Source organism: Natrix helvetica, assembly GCF_964273705.1.
Source record: "Natrix helvetica genome assembly, chromosome: 2".
Lineage (NCBI taxonomy): Eukaryota > Metazoa > Chordata > Lepidosauria > Squamata > Natricidae > Natrix > Natrix helvetica.
Genome location: NC_138552.1, coordinates 130,672,294 through 130,689,780, shown reverse-complemented (window position 1 = coordinate 130,689,780; position 17,487 = coordinate 130,672,294). Strand labels below are relative to the sequence as shown.

Sequence of the window (17,487 nt, the reverse complement as noted above, 5' to 3'; positions counted from 1 at the left end):
AAGTGTGGCAAACATATTTATTACACCTTCCTCTTCCTGTTTTCCCCATAACAACCATCCTGTGAGTTGACCTGGATTGAGAGAAAGTGACTAGCCCAAAGTCATCCAGCCAGCTTTCATGACTATGGTGGGACTTTTGAATTCATAGTCACCCACTTTCTAGCCTGAAGCCTTAACCACTAGACCAAGGGTGTCAAACTCAATTTCATTGAGGGCCGCATCAGGGTTGTTTTTAACCTCGAGGGGTCGGAATGGGTGTGGCCAGTGTGCTCATGGCCAGTTTTACATCACTCTTATCGGGGGCACCTGTGGTGGTCTGAGCGCTCTGCCAGAGAAAACAGGCTCCCGAGCTTTGTTTTTGGCTGCTACAGCCTCCTGCAACCCTCTGCCAGAAAAAAACGGAGCTCAGGAGGGCTGCACACAGTCCTCCGGAGCTCCATTTTCACTGATAGAGACACTGCAGGAAAGCCTTTCACTGTTTCCAGGGCAGCCCTATGAGCCAGATCTAAGGCCCCCATGGGCCGGATCCTGCCCCCGGCCCTTCCTTGAGTTTGACACCCCTCCACTAGACCAAACTGGTTCTCAAGAGGGGGGAGGGGAGGATTATAAAATATCCCTTGCTAGACATTTCATAACTCTGTTAATAACAAAGTTCCCCTCCCATAATATAGTACTGCTCCCTATCCATGTTGCTTTTATTCTCCAGCCCCAACAAATACTTCCAAAAACGTTATTCCCAGCAAGTTCAACAAAGACTATTCCACTCAGTAAAGAGATATATTTTCAACCTCTTTCACTGGATAACAACTCTTTATATGACAGAAATAACATCATCCAAAACAACCTCTATTGAGATGCCACTTGTGATCACAAGATTTAAACTAGTAATCCAGACAGAATTCACATTCACCTGTCTGGATTTGAATTTATATTGCATAGAGGCATAGGAAGACAGGCAGTAATACCTGAGGACATCCTGGATAATAGATTGAGATCTATGTTTTAGCCCAGTGGTCCCAACCTTTCTGGCTTGACAACCCAGCGGGGGGGTGGGGGGGTCTATGTGAGTGGCAGGCACTTTCCATTTGAACAAGTGGAGCTGCGCATGTGCATTCACCTGCCACTCATGTGGCCCAGTTCTGAACAGGCCAAAGTCCAGTAGTAGGCCATGGCCTGGGGGTTGGGGACCTGTTTTACCCTACTGGTCCAGCCCTGCCACTACAACTTCTCTGAAAATACGTTTTCTATAACCTCATATTTCTTACTATATGCAAAAAACATCTTCATCATAAAATTCATTTAACTTTTCAATTAATAAAATTGCAGTACACCAAAACTGAAAATTACCCTCTCTGGGATTTCGGTTGCTTTTTCCATAAGTGAATGTACTTCTGGAAGTTGTTTTTTGCTAGAAGAGATTGTTGATTGTTCTGAAGGCTGACTGTGAGATATCATGGTAGACTGCAGAGTTGTGGGGATTTGATTTGGTAGGTCTTCTACACCACGATTATCATTTTCCCTATTGCAAATAATAAACCTCTTAATGGCAGCGGATTGACACAGATTGCTATACATTACTTAGTAGAAGAAATGAAGAATTAAAAATATAAACTTGTAAGTTATATATAAGTTATGATCAGGAGCTCATATTATTTCAGTTGAATTATTTTTATTGTTTCTTATTGTTGCTGCAGTTGTTTTATTTGTTTTAACCCTTTTTATTTTGTGCCTTCAAGTCAGTTTTTGACATCTGGCAACTAATCCCTACAGTATTCTTTGCAAGATTGCAGAAAGGGTTTGCCATTGTCTTCTTCTAAGGTTGGGAGGAAGTGACCAGCCCAAATTCACCAACATAGATTGAAGAAATAAACAAATTCAATAATTCTACAAGACATCAAGGCAGTCCTGGATGTATCCTGAAACATTTAAATATTTGACACAGCCTAATTTCAGTACCTGCAACATATTCAAAATTCTGCTTTTAAACTATAGATGAATGCAAACCCATGTCTTAAACATTAAACATTATAGTGCCCCCTACTTTGGAACTGAAGGAAGATTTTTTTTTGTGCCTAAAGTTTTTTTCTTTTAAAGTTGCCTAAAACTGGTGATGTCCTAATATGAATTATGGAAAAATGTAGATTAAACAAATGTGCAAATCTTTCAAAATATTGGAATCCAAAGCAGCTTTTTTTCTTTAATCTTAAAGGAGCTATGTCTTTTTCCAGGCTTGTTTGCTGCTTGGAAAGCTTATACCATTGTTGCTGCTATACAAAGTGGTTCTGCATGTGCCAAGGGACAGCTGGAAGCTGCTTCAAAACAGCTGTGCAAGCCAGGAAAATATAACAATGGATGGTTGCTTCATATGTGCTCTTGCCTGTTCCAAAGAATACATTTTAAAGAATTTGTACAATACAATGTAATGAATCCATATGCTATATAAACTTCTGGTAGTTGTTCCATGATAATAGAGGCATGTACACAAGTGCTACAGTATCCGTTTTTTTTTAGTACAAAACAAATGCTGTTCAGAGAGGAGAAAAATAAATATTTTGTGTTAAATAATATGAATTTAATGCCCTATAAATGTAAGGTAATTATTCCTTGCTATTTTAGTGAAGCTAATGTTCCTACTTCATTCTATATCTGGAATGAACTTTTGACAAAAAAAATATCTCTTTTGCTCAGAAATACTATACAGAAGTTTGTTGCAGTGTTGTCCTTGAACTCTGTCATTACAATTTTCGTTACTTTTTCATTTTGAAAAAAAAACCTGATATTTCAATTATCTAACAAGAACATTGAATATAAATATATATGTATGTATGTACCTACACCCATGAAAATCTGTGTGTGTGTGTGTGTGTGTATAGAGATAGAGATATATAGATATATATAGATAGATAGATATTGAGATATGTATATTGAGATAGATAGATAGATAGATAGATAGATAGATAGATAGATAGATAGATAGATAGATGATAGATAGATAGATTGATAGATAGATAGATTGATTGATATATATATTCATAGGTTTTCATGGGTGTAGATATGCTGGTCTTGTTGTATTTGGGTCTTTTCCCATGTAAGATTGAGATTGTCTTGGCAAAACATTGCCAAGACAATCTCAATCTTACATGGGAAAAGACCCAAATATAACAAGACCAGCATATGTACACACGTACACACACACACAGTACTGTGCAAAAGGTTTAGGCAGGTGTGAAAAAATGCTGTAAACAAAGAATGCTTTCAGAAATATAAATAATGATTGTTTATTTCTGTCAATTTTCAAAATGCAAAGTGAGCGAACAAAAGAAAAATCTAAATCAAATCAATATTTGGTGTGACCACCCTTTGCCTTCAAAACAGCAGCAATTCTTCTAGGTACACTTGCACACAGTTTTTGAAGGAACTAGGCTGGTAGGTTGTTCCAAACATCTTGGAGAACTAACCACAAATCTTCTGTGCATGTAGGCTTTCTCACATCCTTCTGTCTCTTCATGTAATCCCAGGCACACTCGATGATGTTGAGATCAGGGCTCTGTGGGGGCCATGCCATCACTTCCAGTACTTCTTGTTCTTCTTTACGCTGAAGATAGTTCTTAATGACTTTGGCTGTATGTTTGGGGTCATTGTCCTGCTGCAGAATAAATTGGGGAATCATACGCCTCCCTGATGGTATTGCATGATGGATAAGTATCTGCCTGTATTTCTCAGCATTGAGAACACCATTAATCCTGACCAAATCTCTAACTCCATTTGCAGAAATGCAGCCCCAAACGTTCAAGGAACCTCCACCATGCTTCACTGTTGCCTACAGACACTCATTACTGTGCCGCTCTCCAGCCCTTCGACGAACAAACTGCCTTTTGCTACAGCCAAATATTTCAAATTTTGACTCCTCAGTCCAGAGCACCTGCTGCCATTTTTCTGCACCCCAGTTCCTATGTTTTCATGCATACTTTAGTCTCTTGGCCTTGTTCCCACGTCAGAGGTATGGCTTTTTGGCTGCAACTCTTCCATGAAGACCACTTCTGGCCATACTTCTCCGGACAGTAGATGGGTGTACCTGGGTCCCACTGGTTTCTGCCAGTTCTGAGCTGACGGCACTGATGGACATCTTCCGATTTCGAAGGGCAATAAGCTTGATGTGTCTTTCATCTGCTGCACTAAGTTTCCTTGGCCAACCACTGCGTCTACGATCCTCAACGTTGCCCATTTCTTTGTGCTTCTTCAAAAGAGCTTGAACAGCACATCTTGAAACCCCAGTCTGCTTTGAAATTTTTGTCTGGGAGAGACCGTGTTGATGCAGTATAACTACCTTGTGTCTTGTTGCTGTGCTCAATCTTGCCATGACATGAAACAACCTCACCTTGGTAGCAGAGTTTGGCTGTTCCTCACCCAGTTTTAAGCCTCCTACACAGCTGTTTCTGTTTCAGTTCATGACTGGGTGTCAACCTATGTGTGACATTGATGATCATTAGCACCTGTTTGGTATAATTGGTTGATCATACACCTGACTATAATCCTACAAAATCCATGATTTTGTGCAAGTGTACCTATGAGAATATGCTGTTTTGAACGCAAAGGTCACACCAAATATTGATTTTAGATTTTTCTTTTGTTCATTCACTTTGCATTTTGAAAATTGACAGAAATAAAACAATCATTATTTAGATTTCTGAAAGCATTCGTTTACAGCATTTTTTCACACCTGCCTAAAACTTTTGCACAGTACTGTATATATAAATCATTTGTATATATAGATACCAAAATCTCTAATTACATTCTGCATATGTACAATTGTTACAAGATTCGTCTTAATTTTTTTATGGAGAAGAAAGGAATACCTGCAATTACAGCTAACATGAGATAAAGAATAGCTACCACTTACCATAATGAGTCAAACATAATTTGACTCATTTAGCATACTGCATATCAGACTATATTGTAGAAGGCAATTTGGCACTGAAATTCACTGATTCAACATCAAATCTCATTATTTTAGTTGGTTTCCTTTTCCAGTGGAGCACAGATTCTTGAAGATATTTGTCTACCAACAGAGAAGAACTGCCACTTGGACACAACTAATGCCACTTATCTCTGTCCAATGGAAATAGCTGATCATCTTCAACAGGCCACTAAAAGCAAGGATTCACATGGACCTGCCAATTAAGAAGTACAGATATCAGTGAAGATACTGTAGGACATAATAGATTTAATTAATGAACACTGATTCCATTACAATGCAGCTTGTTCTAGGAGAGATGATTATTTTAAACTACAGTGAGAAAATGCTTGTTATATATTAATTGCATTCACAGACACAAATAAGGTTTACTAGTACAGGATCAAGAAAATTCCTTGCAGGAGGTATTTTCATCAATTTACACTCCTGCCAAATGCCACTACAGAGAAGTTCAGGCTCCCTTGTGGGGAGCTGAACAACAATTATCACAAGCCACGATGATGTCAAATCAGTGGTGGGTTTCAATTTATTTTACTACTGGTTCGCTCATGCGCATGAAGTTCTGCACATGCACAGAAGCATCCAGGCGGGTAGGAGGAGCTTCCCACCGCCACCACTACTGGTTCGTCCGATCTGGGATGAACCGGCATAAACCCACCTCTGTATCAAATGATTGTTTTGCACAAATGGCACAATTATATAACATCTGATATCAAACCAGAACATTTTTTTGCTAATATCATGACACACATATGTTTTTTGCCCACCATGAATGCTCATGCTATAGTGGAAATAAGGAAACTAAAGACTATTGGATTACTGAAGATAAACAGCTATTCTTTCAATCCTGCCTCACAAATATATTCACTAGATCCTTAGGAAATGAAAAGAGAATGACTGTTGGCTTATCTGAATGGTCGTTCTCTAGGCGCTGCGGGAGTGTCCAAGCATGGGTTAACTTCAGCTTGCTGCACAAGGACTGAGCTTAAATCTTTAGTGTAGCCACACCTCCTGCTCCATTTGGAGTTCAGTTTGAAAAACAAAGAGGTGTAATTTGGAAGGATGTCATAAGGAGGAGGACTATGTCTTCAGAAGTGATAACACGGCTCCACTAGAGTACCCCAGGGCGGGGTTGGACACTCCTGCAGTGCCTAGAGAATGACCATTCAGGTAAGGCAATGGTCATTCTCCTAGACGCTGCTTGGAGTGTCCAAGCATGGGACATACCCAAGCTATATAGTCCCAGGGCAGGAAGAAGAAATGTCCCGTTGTTCCGGAACTGCAAGAACTCACTGCAAAACTCTTCTCCCAAAGGAGGCCTCAGTAGCTGTGAAGGAGTCCAATTTATAGTTACAAATAAATGGAGATGTCGAGGACTAAGTTGCTGCCCTGCATATTTCCTTAATGGGCGCTTGCATTGCCCAAGCAGCTGAAGTCGCAGCTCTCCTCGTGGAATGAGTGGTTATGTGAGGAGGAACGAGTTCGTAAGCCAGCTTTATGCAGGCACAAAACCAGGTCCCACGTCGGGTACCAGTGCACCATCGGGGGACATAGGTTGGTAGCTCCTTTCAGGAAGCTGCGGACCCTGGGATGCCTGCTGAGTGATATAGTGTCATCTCTGGACAATATGGTAGCCAAGGCGGCCGCCTGCCTCCGCACTGTGTTGGGGGCAAGACCTTTATCCAGTCCGTCCTGGAGAAATTCAAAGATTTGCGGGATAGTTGCTGCATGGCAATGATGTGACGAGACTGACATCAAGATGCAAAAGCTGTCCAGGTTGCATCATAGATGTGCACAGTGGAAGCGTGTCTGGATGCCTGGATGGTGCGGATGACCTTGTCCAAGAAATTGTACTGCCTCAGGAGGTCCCCCTCAAGTGGCAGACGGCCAACTGGAGCCACTGGGGATCCGGGTGAGGAATGGCCCCCTGGCTGAGGGAGATCTGCTCCTGAGGAATGCGGCAGTGTTTGGTCACTGACAGGTCGACAAGGTCGGCGAACCAGGATCGCCTCGGCCAATGTGGTGCGACCAGCAGCACCTCCACACCCTCCAGCAGGATTTTCTTGATCACCTGGGGAATGAGGTTTAGAGGTGGAAAGGCAGAAAGAAGGCTGAGAGGCCAGTGACATCGAAGGGCGTCCGTCCCTTCCGCCCCAGAGCACTGGAATCACGAAAAGAACCGGGTAAGATATGTGTTTGTCAGACTGGCAAACAGGTCTATCGTCGGAAAACCGAATCTCTCAGATAGTTGGTAAAAGAAAGACGGATGGAGTCGCCATTCCGAGTTGCTGATTGTAGTTCTGCTCAGCCAGTCTGCAGTTACGTTCTTTTCCCCCAAAATGTGATCCGCCCTCAGTGACTCGAGGTGGTGTTCAGCCCAATGCCCGAGTGCCTCTGCCTCCAACATCAGGGCCTTTGATTGACTCCCGCCCCGATGGTTTATTTACGCCTTGGTGGCAATGTTGTCCATCAGTATTAGGACGTGCGCGCCTTCGATGTACTGGCAGAAATGTCGAAGAGCCAGCCTGGCTGCCCTGAGCTCCAGCCAATTTATGTTGTGGGCAAGCTCCGCTGGCGACCACCTGCCCTGCGTCACATGTTTCTGAAAATGAGCACCCCAGCCATACAGGTGGGTGTCCATGATTATAACAAGGCGTTCTGGATCCCTGAAAAGGGAGCCCCTTCTCAGTGCCGGCGACTGCCACCACCTGAGCGACTGGATGACCCTTGGATGTATGGCCACTACCCTCTTGGAGTTGCTGGCCTTGCATCAGTCAACCGGAAGCAGGAACCACTGAAGCTCCCGTGCATGCAGGTGAGCCCAGGGGACTTCAGCAATGCATGAAATCCGTTTTCCAGAGGGCGAAAAACAGCCCTATGGGCAACCTGGAAGTTTGGGAATGGTGACTTCCGGTTTGCTCGTAGGGCCATTTTCTGCTCTCTGGAGCCTTCAGGAGCTTCCCTGAAGGCTCTGGAGGGCGAAAAATGGCCCTATGAGCAACCCAGAAGTGACTTCCAGTTTGTCCGTAGGGCCATTTTTTGCCCTCTGGAGCCTTCTGTTTTTCACCCCCTGGAGCCTCTGTTATTGCTCTCCCCAGGCTCCTAGAAAGCCTCTGGAGCCAGGGGAGGGTGAAAAAAGTGTGCCAAAAGCGGGGGGTGGGGGTGTCGTGCGCATAGTATTATGGGTGTGGGAACGCACGCACACCCCTGCGCTCCTCCTACTTTTGACACGTGATGCAAAAAAGGTTAGCCATCACTGATCTATATTACATCATGGCTAATGGATCAAAATACAAGCAATAAGCAGCATTACTCCTAAATGATTTCAACTGTGATCCATAAAATCTGAACACAAAAATACGGTATAACTAATTGTCTTATGGTTTCTTTTATTCTGGTCGTCCACTTAGATTTACGCAGATCTAAATAACTTTAAAAACTGTTATTAAACTAAAAAGAAAATAGTGAATATAATTATAATTTCAAGTATGTTATATACATAACTATAATACACAATATGCACTTCAACAAGTACAATTGTAAGACAAGGTTCCTACACAGAACTTGCATATTGTGACCTCTAGTGGAAAATACGATATATGTACTCAATCAAACGCCTAGCATATTATCAGTATGAGTCTCTATTCAACTACTGAAAGTAAACTGTAATCTGCAAATTAGAAAATACAATTGCAAGGGTTGATGAAATAAAAAATGTCCAAAACAACAATTCTTGTTAAAGAAAATGTTATAACTTTCAGAAACAACTTGAAAACTGAGATGTTATTCCAGTGGTAAACCTGGCTATTTGTGATTTCATGGTTATCCATCTATATTTATTGCTTACGTTGGTTTTTCTTTTTGCATTTTACATCTTTATATGCCTTTAAATGTTTATTTGTATCAGAAATATTTATTTTTTTCTTGAATTTATAATGAACATATGTATGCTTCTGAACTCAAAAAGAGATTCCAACCTTGAATTAGCATGCTGGAGGATACCATAAGAATTAATTCAAAGAGGCTACTTGTGGAAGAAATGGTAGAGTGAAAATGGCTGTGTGAAAAACAGAGGCTGATGACAGCAGTGGAATGAAGAGACACCAAGTCTCTTTGATCATTCCTCACAACAGGAACAGAAGACTTGAGAACTCTGGTAAGTACTTCAGACTGCTGTTACTCACAAGGAGACAACCAGTCTCCTGCCACTTCAAAACTCTAGTAGAGGAGGGAACAGTCATCTTTCTCAAATCCAGTCTGAAGTTTTGAAAGGATAATACTTTTGTAATTTCTTTGCTACATACATGGTTTTCTTTTCCATTTTTCCATTTTTATTTTCTACACTAGTTTTCTTTATAGTTTGAATTAGCTTTTACCACTGCAATTATACACTTTAATAAAATTACTATAAAAACAAAGAGTAACTGGTTGCATTTGCACTGCATTTGCATAGCAACAGAGGTTGCTGGCAACTCATGAGGACTGATATTTTGTCAAGTGGAGCAAGGTAGGCACCTAGGAGCTGAGGTTGTAGTTGAATAGCATCAGAGATTTCTGGGAAGAATATTTGCATTCAGCTCTGGAATCTTTACTTTTTGCTGCTTCTTTTAGAAGTTAGACTTAAGGTGGTTACCAGGGGGTGAACCTCCAGCAAACCTGATGGCTGAACTGCTATTAAATTCAGGGCTTTGCATTTTGCAACCAAATGCTATACCAGGGGTCAGCAAACTGTGGCCCTGGAGCCGCATGTGGCTCTTTCAACCCTCTGCTGCGGCTCCCTTTTGCTGATCGACACCACAATTGATAGGGCTTTTGGTTAGGACAGGTAGAGGAAAAAGGACTAGGAGACTCTATGGTGGGATAACCGGACTTCTTATCAGCTCCAAAATTGAACCGTGGGGCTTCCGGTTAGGACCTTTGTGGCTCTTTGAGTGTTTAAATTTGCCGACCCCTGTGCTATACAATCCTTTCAAGATAAGGGAATAAATCATATCCTCATAATAAATCCACACCTAGCAAGGAATCTACATATCTGAGGGCAATCTTCCTTTCTGGTTTTCAAATGACATCAGGATCAAAGCCTTGGTCAGGAGCACCTCAAATCAAACCCCAGCTCAAGTTGGAACCCCAAATTATTCTTCTAATGTCAACCAAGCCACAATACAAGCTATATTAAAGTTATCAGGTGCTCTAAAAGTATTGCCCTACCCAGTGGGAATAAAATGTGTATTCTACATGTAAATTACAATGTGCATGTAGGATCTGGTGAGGGTGGATTTGATTTAAATCAACCTGATTTAAATCATAATTTTTAAAGAGCAACTGTCATCTCTTCCCACAGCTGCTATTCCTCTGATCCACTGTTGACTCACCAACAGTCCCATTCACATTAATGGGACAACTGGTGATGCAGCAGTGACACAAGGGGAGGGACATGGCAGGCAGCAGGTGAGTGGATGCCCAGTAACAGGCGCTGCCATGAAGGATCTGAAATGACAGGTGCTCTTTAATGTTATATTTACAAGCTGCTTAGGTTTCACTTTCATTTTTACTGCTTACCCTTCCTCCCCACGCTTAGAACCTGGTGGTATAGATGCATTTATCTTCAAACAATCATACAGTTTGTAGTGTACATAGATTTGCAAAACAATGGGATAAAAGAATATTCCTGAACTTTATTTTATGATTTATCTCATGGTTACTGTGAAATTGTGTGAATGCATCAATACAATGCATGTTATCTCAGCTTGTAGAGCTTGGATTCATTGAATGAGTCTACCAAAAATGTAAATATTGCAGAATATACAGTCTCATGCTACATAACTAAGGTCCATTTCATGCTGAATAAACTAAATTAATAATGTATCTTAAATAGAAAACTATCTTTAGATTTTTACTTCAAAGCATTTTATTAAAATAAATGATAAATTTAAAAGACCTGATTTAAATTTAAAAAATCCGAATTAAATTTAAAAATATGATTTTTATTTTTAAAAAATCATCGATTTTTATATACCCTGGATCTGGTGCAATGATCTGGATTCCTCTAACCGTACTCTTAAGTGGCTCAATCAAGCAACATCACTTCTTTTAGCCTTTCCATCTTTCCATTATTATTTTTTTGTTAGCTTGCAAACAAAATGGCTAATGGTTTCACTTCACCAAGCTTTTGCAAAAGACAAGCCCCCTGATAGACTAGCGGGGTGGGTCTCATTGCTTTGAATGCATGGCTAGGTAAAGGACGCTGTAGTACTCTGTAAAAGCATGCCAAAAATCTTGAAAAGTCTCCATCAAGGTAAAAGGTACCCAAATTTGTTTCAGTAAAAAGCCGTCTTGGAAGGAAAGGTAAACTTCGCGAATGGACGGAAGAGTGTATCTCTCCTTCATTTGCCCACAAATCGATCGCTCCTGAATTCGCTGCCAGTGCCGTTCGTTCTCTCAGCCAACTACGCAAAAATATTAAGACAAACTGGCACTCCTTTGGCGCACCTGTTGTGGCACTTACTCCCCAAAATAGAGCCTCTTGCTATCACTGACTCCCCGAGCGGCAGCGGCAAAGGCAAAGGGCGTCCACTGGCACTAATTGAAACCCAGATATGGTAACAGGCCTCTCGCATTTCTTCCCCCCGGATGCAAAATTCCACAAGGGGGGAGAAAAAATAGCAACGTACCGTCCTTCTTGTATATATTCCTCCTAGCTGCTGAACTGAAACATACCATTCCGGTGTAACCAATAGCTCGCTGCCTTTTAAGAGAAACACACTCATGACTGCGCCACAAATCCACTACGCAAATTCCGGCCTCGGCACCAAACTACACCTCCCAAAATGCTTATCGGCAAAGGCGGGTGTTACGGGAATCCCTGGTTACGTAATTTGCAATGGGGAAGGAAGAAAAAAAAGTAAATAAACAAATTCGAATGGAGAAGCCGTTAAAACCGTTAGTGGAAACCGAGGGCCGGGAACTAGGTGAGCGACCTCGAGCCTCCTGCGTTCCTCGGTGACGTCGCGATTGTATCCAATCACCGAATAGGGCGGAGCGGGGCAATTAAATAGCGGCGACAGGGTATTCGGGAATGGGGTTCCCAGCAGTCACTGGGAACAAAGGTGTCTCGAGGAGGTTGTGGTAATCTGTTGACGTACATTCTCAGGCGAATTCCTTTCAGTTTCGTAAAATTATACAGAGCTGGTGTGGCAAGTGCACAAATTTCTCGTCATAATATCCATTGTTCGCCATGAGAGGTCCTTGGTGCTCCGTCCCCCGCTCCTTAACAAAACAGATGTTTTAGAGAAGACAACTTATTAATTGCAAAACAGATGTTGATACAGAATTACATGTATCTTATCTTTTAAAAGTGAAAATTTCAATCCCATGACCCTCCAAATGTTGCCGAAATCCTCCCTCTCCAGCAGGCTGGGGTTAATTGGAATTTCTGGAACACCAAAATTTTCCCAAACCTGTTTGAGAACAAAGATGTACAATCTTTCTCAATCCAATAAGGAGAATATTTGTAGCTCAGTGTTGAAATGAGGAATCTTGGTGCTCTCTGAGCTTGGTTGTTTTTTTGCAGATGTTTCATTACCCCAGTAAACAGCACCGATGATACTTAGTTTGGGTAATGAAACATATGCGAGAAAACAACCAAGCTCAGAGAGCACCAAGGATCCCTCATTGCAACCCTGAACTACAAATAGTCTCCTTTAAAGTTTGCCATTCCTAACAATTGTATATGCACCCACAAACACAACCCATTGTGCAAATTTATGGGAGTGCCAAGGACTCCATCCCTAAGCTACATATATATATTCACTTTTTTATTACAGCCCAGCTGCAACTGTGCAAATAAAAAACTTATATATTTCAGGAGGGAGCTAATTAGTGTGTTTAATTTGATTGTGTTTTTTTCTAATTCAGTGCATGAAATTTTTATTTGAGGTGTATGTAAATTTGATGATTATTAAAAAGTAAGATTCAGTACTTTAAAAAAATATTCTGGAAAGAATCCTCAAGACTGTTCAAAGTCACTAACTCCCAAAGAGAGAAACATAGTTTTTGATCCCTTTAAAATTATGAAGGTTACATTGCTAATTGCTTTGCATTGTAACAATCCCCCCCCCAAATGTTTTAAGCCACCCAATTTTAAATCCTAGGGAAACAACAGTCAAGGACTCCAGCACTTACATTTCAATATTTCCATTTCACATTGCATTTAATATTAAAGAACTGCTTATTGGGTGACTGTGCAAAACAACTACCAATTCTTTTGGTACCAGATGAAATTTATTTACATTTATATAAGACTTCTTAGCTTATTACTAAATCAGTCTCTCTTGCCAAGCTCCTGTACTCATGCATTTTCCCCTGATGTTGAAATGCTAGGTTACAACACAGTATCAGCCCCACCAGACATTCCAGGCTTCTGTGGGGTTTCCCCCTTTCACCATCTTGCTGCAAAAGCCTTAACCGGCATTTTTGTGACAAAATAAAAAAGTATTTTGGCTAGTTGATGGGCAAGGTGTGTCTCTTTTTTTAGAAGAATGGCTGAAGATCATTTACAGCATCACTTAAATTTTCCTCCCAACCACACTACCAAATTTGTCAAGCTACAGTAATAGAAGGAATCTTATGTAGGAAGCAGAAGTCATTTAAAACTCTGAAGATTCAAAACTTTAAGAATGTTAGTTATTGGTTCAATCAGAAAATCCGTTTTTTGACATATAAACCTATCCTATCTATACTATTTTATCTTATCATATATCTTCAGATTCTGATGATTACTTTTACAGGCCTTGGCTACAGCCATTATGTAGGATCATTGACTTACAATGGAGTTTATATGAATATGGATGAAAGTGTTAAGCTTGGCTTGGGAGGCCCAATTGCAAATCTACTCTCTGCCAGTTGCTTGGGACCAGTTGGTCTCAACCTAACTTATCTCACAAGGTTCTTGTGAAAAAATAAGGGAAGATCGCCATGTAAACCATGGTTTACTATGATGATCTTTTATTTTTCATTTCTTCGTGTGTTGGTAATAAAGTAGTAATAATGTCTATTAGTAATGTGTATAAATAAAGTAATTATTAATTAATTAATTATTTAAATATTATTTAAAGTAAAATATTAAAGTAATGTGTATTAATAAAGTAATAATAATGTATATTTGATTTATACCCTGCCCTTTTTTCCAGGTTCATATTCACACTGAAGCAATACAGTCCACTTAATTGTTTCATATCTCAGGTGTATGTACAAATATTTGAGAGGAATTATTTCCTTTAGCTCAGATTGGAAAACTTGTCTCTGTATAATTGCTACTTTTCAGTTAGTGTATCACTTCAAGATGCTCCATTTTAACTGAATAGAAAAAAATATGCCTACTTCTGTGGGGACACACACATACACAAACACCCCTATACATATGTTCCTTAAGAAAGGCAAAGTATCATTCAGAGAAAACAATAAGCAGTAGTATTAAAGCCAAAATTCCCAAAATGATTGTGCTCACAGTCGCTATATATAGAGAGATATTTTAGCACTGATATTTAACTAGAAATAGTGTTTTAATGACATTAAGTAGCAGCAAATGTTTCTAAATAAAGTTGATTACAGTTTCATTTCTGATACTTTTATTTTTTTTCCAGAAAGGCTGAATGGTATTTAAACAGTCTAAACTATGAAAAAAGTGTCTAAACAGAAATCATCTAAACAAAACCAGCAGACTGTTGCAACAACTACTTATAAGAAATTGTTCTTTAAATCTTCCAAATTGAAGAAACACAACAGTCAAGAGGATTTTGTGAAACTATTTCCACTAGAAGTCAGCTTAAAGATTTTTAGCAAACTTGACATTCACAGCTTGTGCAATGCTGCAATAACTTGCAAAAGCTGGAACCAAACCATTGAGCATTGTGATGATTTATGGAAACACCACTGTTTAAATATAAGAGCAGTCTGTCAGCGAGAGGTTGATGGTGACAGAGGAAAAGGGTACTCATGGAAGGTAAGTTTAATTGAGGCTTGATTATTATGATTTCTTCTATCTCATGCACTGTATCACTAAGTCTTTTGGCACAGTTGAAATTCATCAAGTTTTTAGGATTTTTACTTGGCAGATTGATCTGTAGTATAAGACTATGTTACTTGCCTTATTTTTTGACAAAACTAGAAAGAAATATGACAGTATACAATATACTGTATTTCTGTAAGCAATTGCTTTTAAGGTTTTGCACCTTAAGTTATGTCTAGTAAACAATTGGCAACCACTATAGATCAAAGATCTATTTAACTATTTAACATACCTATTTTACAACGGGCCAACCAAAAATTTGGAATGACCTTGGAGGCTTTTCTGGAGTCTGGGGAGGGCAGAAATGGCCTTCTTTGCCCCCCGCCCCCCGGAAGCCCTCCGGAAGCCAGAAACAGATTATTTCTGAACTTCTGGTTGGCCCATTGGGCCTGTTTTTTGCCCTCCCAGGCTCCAGAGGCTTTCCTGAAGCCTGGGGAGGGCAAAAACTTCCCCTGCCGCACAGGGGGGTCATGCATGCATCTGCAGGTGGGCAGGATGCATTGCATTGTGGGTGTGGGGCACAGGCACTACTGTGTGTGCACACATAATTTTGGCACATGTTTACAAAAAGGTTCGCCGTCACTGGTTTAAACTCTGAAACTTCTAACATGAGAATGTAATCATTTCCATGAATCACTAGTGGGCAGCAATGTATTAGAAGTCCATTCTAATCTTTTTTTTCTTAGAATAAATCATCCCTAAAATATTGGTTTCAAAGACTTGCAATCAAATACAAAAACTATATGATGTGGAATAGATATGTCCTTTCTAATGAAAGGAGTTTACAGAGTTTTCACATAGTGAAATTATTCTTAATCTTATTCTTAATCCCAATTGGAATAATCTGTCTTGAAGCCAACTTTTAAGAAGATGAGAGTTGATTCTACCTCCCACCCCACTAATTATGGAATTGCTTACAAGAGAAGGCTTTTTATACATAAGTATCTTTATTTATATCTCTTTCCTATTCTTCTCTAATTGCTTTTATCAGGTCACGCTGCATAGAAACTACTGGAAAAGCAAAGTAAAGTATGAATGGCTGAGTGGAAAATATAGCAATATTCAGTCACGGAGTAATTTACCAGAAAAATGTATGTATCCTATGGATGTGGATACCTGGGGAGAAATCTTGGAAGCTGAACTAGAAAGAGTTTTATACAGAGGAAATTAGAGAGGAGTTTGTGTGTGCTTATACATGTTTGTGTATGTGTGTGTGCCTGTGTGCATATGTATATGTGTTACATTTGTAGTTTGGTTTGTGGCTGCTTTATACATGTTTATTTAATTTTACACGTCCAGAACTGTAAATATTTTAATTCTTTGTTACAAAATTTGAAATGCTATATGCACAAATAGTTCTTTGATGCTCATTAACAGCACTTTATAAATAATGTCAAATATTTATTAAGTTGGTGGCCTAGTCTAGTGGCCCTTCCAAATGATTAGAACTGCTATTCCTTTCAATGCAAGCTTGCAAGTCCATTAATGGAAATGATGGAAATTGTAATGTAAAATTTATGGAGGATACAGATTATTTATCCTTAAAGTGCATTGATTTAGAAGATCTTTGCTGAACAGTTTGATTTATTTTTGGTCATTGATCAAAATAAAGAATGGTTGACTAATCTGATTTATCTGCTTATAAACATTTTGTTTCAAGATTGCAATTATAGGTGTTGATTTGAAATTAAATTCCACTTTAGTTTTTAAATTTTAAAATAGGCCTATACATGTGTGTATGTATAGATGTATAGATTAGGATTAAAATCTAAAATCATTTCTCAAAATTGTGATATACTTTAGGTTTTTTACCCACAAAGCCTAATTCACATAGGATATGTCTTTTAGACAGTTGAATAGAATTCATTTTTTTAAATATCATCTGAAAATTATAACACTTTCTGCAGAGATAATACTTATTATTTTGTCACAAACCAAACTCATGAGAATTAAATATATGAATGAGTCATATCAAAACCTTAGTGAGAACTAGACTCATAGTCTATTAATTACACAAACATTTCCCTCTAAGTGCAATAGACCAATAATGTCAACTTTAAACAAACGAACAAAAAAAATTACATCTCTTCAAAAAAAGAAGCAACTGATATTTTCACAGCAATTTCAAATCTGAAAGGGTTGATAGAATCAAAAACAATATTTTGTGATAGCCAATTATTTCTTCAACTGCAGATCTTTGAATCTACTCCCCACCAGACCCCAACATAATTTTGGTACGTATCCAAAGATTGAGGATCTGATAAATTTTGTGATACTGGGATATAGCAAGAGCATTGCAAATTCCTTTCTTCATTTGTTGTAGTTATCATGGCCCATTTCTATTATGGCTGTGTAAGATCACCTATTGGCTTAGTTTCCTCTTGTACAAGAGGCATTTTAGGGCACAAGAGGGAAAGAGAGGAAAATGTATTCCACAAGCTTTCTT

The 17,487-nt window shown here is 39.5% G+C and overlaps 2 protein-coding genes across 7 annotated transcripts in view; one reads left to right on the top strand and one right to left on the bottom strand.

Moving 5' to 3' along the window:
* The window catches only part of APLF (aprataxin and PNKP like factor), a 34,035-nt gene extending 22,261 nt beyond the window's left edge, over window positions 1–11,774 (bottom strand). For 2 of the 5 annotated variants that reach the window (XM_081942092.1, XM_081942093.1), the window contains exons 1-2: window positions 11,693–11,757; window positions 1,348–1,519 (exon numbers count right to left, since the gene is read on the bottom strand). In XM_081942092.1, coding sequence (XP_081798218.1) covers window positions 1,348–1,519; window positions 11,693–11,742 — 222 coding nt within the window. In that variant the 5' untranslated portion in view covers window positions 11,743–11,757. Of the gene's footprint in view, window positions 1–1,347; window positions 1,520–4,900; window positions 5,172–11,646 lie in introns of all 5 variants that reach the window. The other 3 variants (XM_081942094.1, XM_081942095.1, XM_081942096.1) reach the window with 3 other exon arrangements.
* An 85-nt stretch (window positions 11,775–11,859) lies between these two features.
* Window positions 11,860–17,257, top strand: FBXO48 (F-box protein 48). Of its 2 annotated transcripts, XM_081942103.1 has the most exons (4): window positions 11,860–11,943; window positions 14,617–14,975; window positions 16,033–16,132; window positions 17,235–17,257. In XM_081942103.1, the coding sequence occupies exons 2-4, from the start codon at window positions 14,649–14,651 to the stop codon at window positions 17,240–17,242; spliced, it is 435 nt and encodes a 144-aa protein (XP_081798229.1). In that variant the 5' UTR covers window positions 11,860–11,943; window positions 14,617–14,648; the 3' UTR covers window positions 17,243–17,257. The 2 variants fall into 2 exon arrangements, with proteins under 2 accessions (XP_081798229.1, XP_081798228.1); XM_081942102.1 differs by lacking the exon at window positions 17,235–17,257 and having other exon boundaries at window positions 16,033–16,609.
* Window positions 17,258–17,487: the final 230 nt, after the last annotated feature.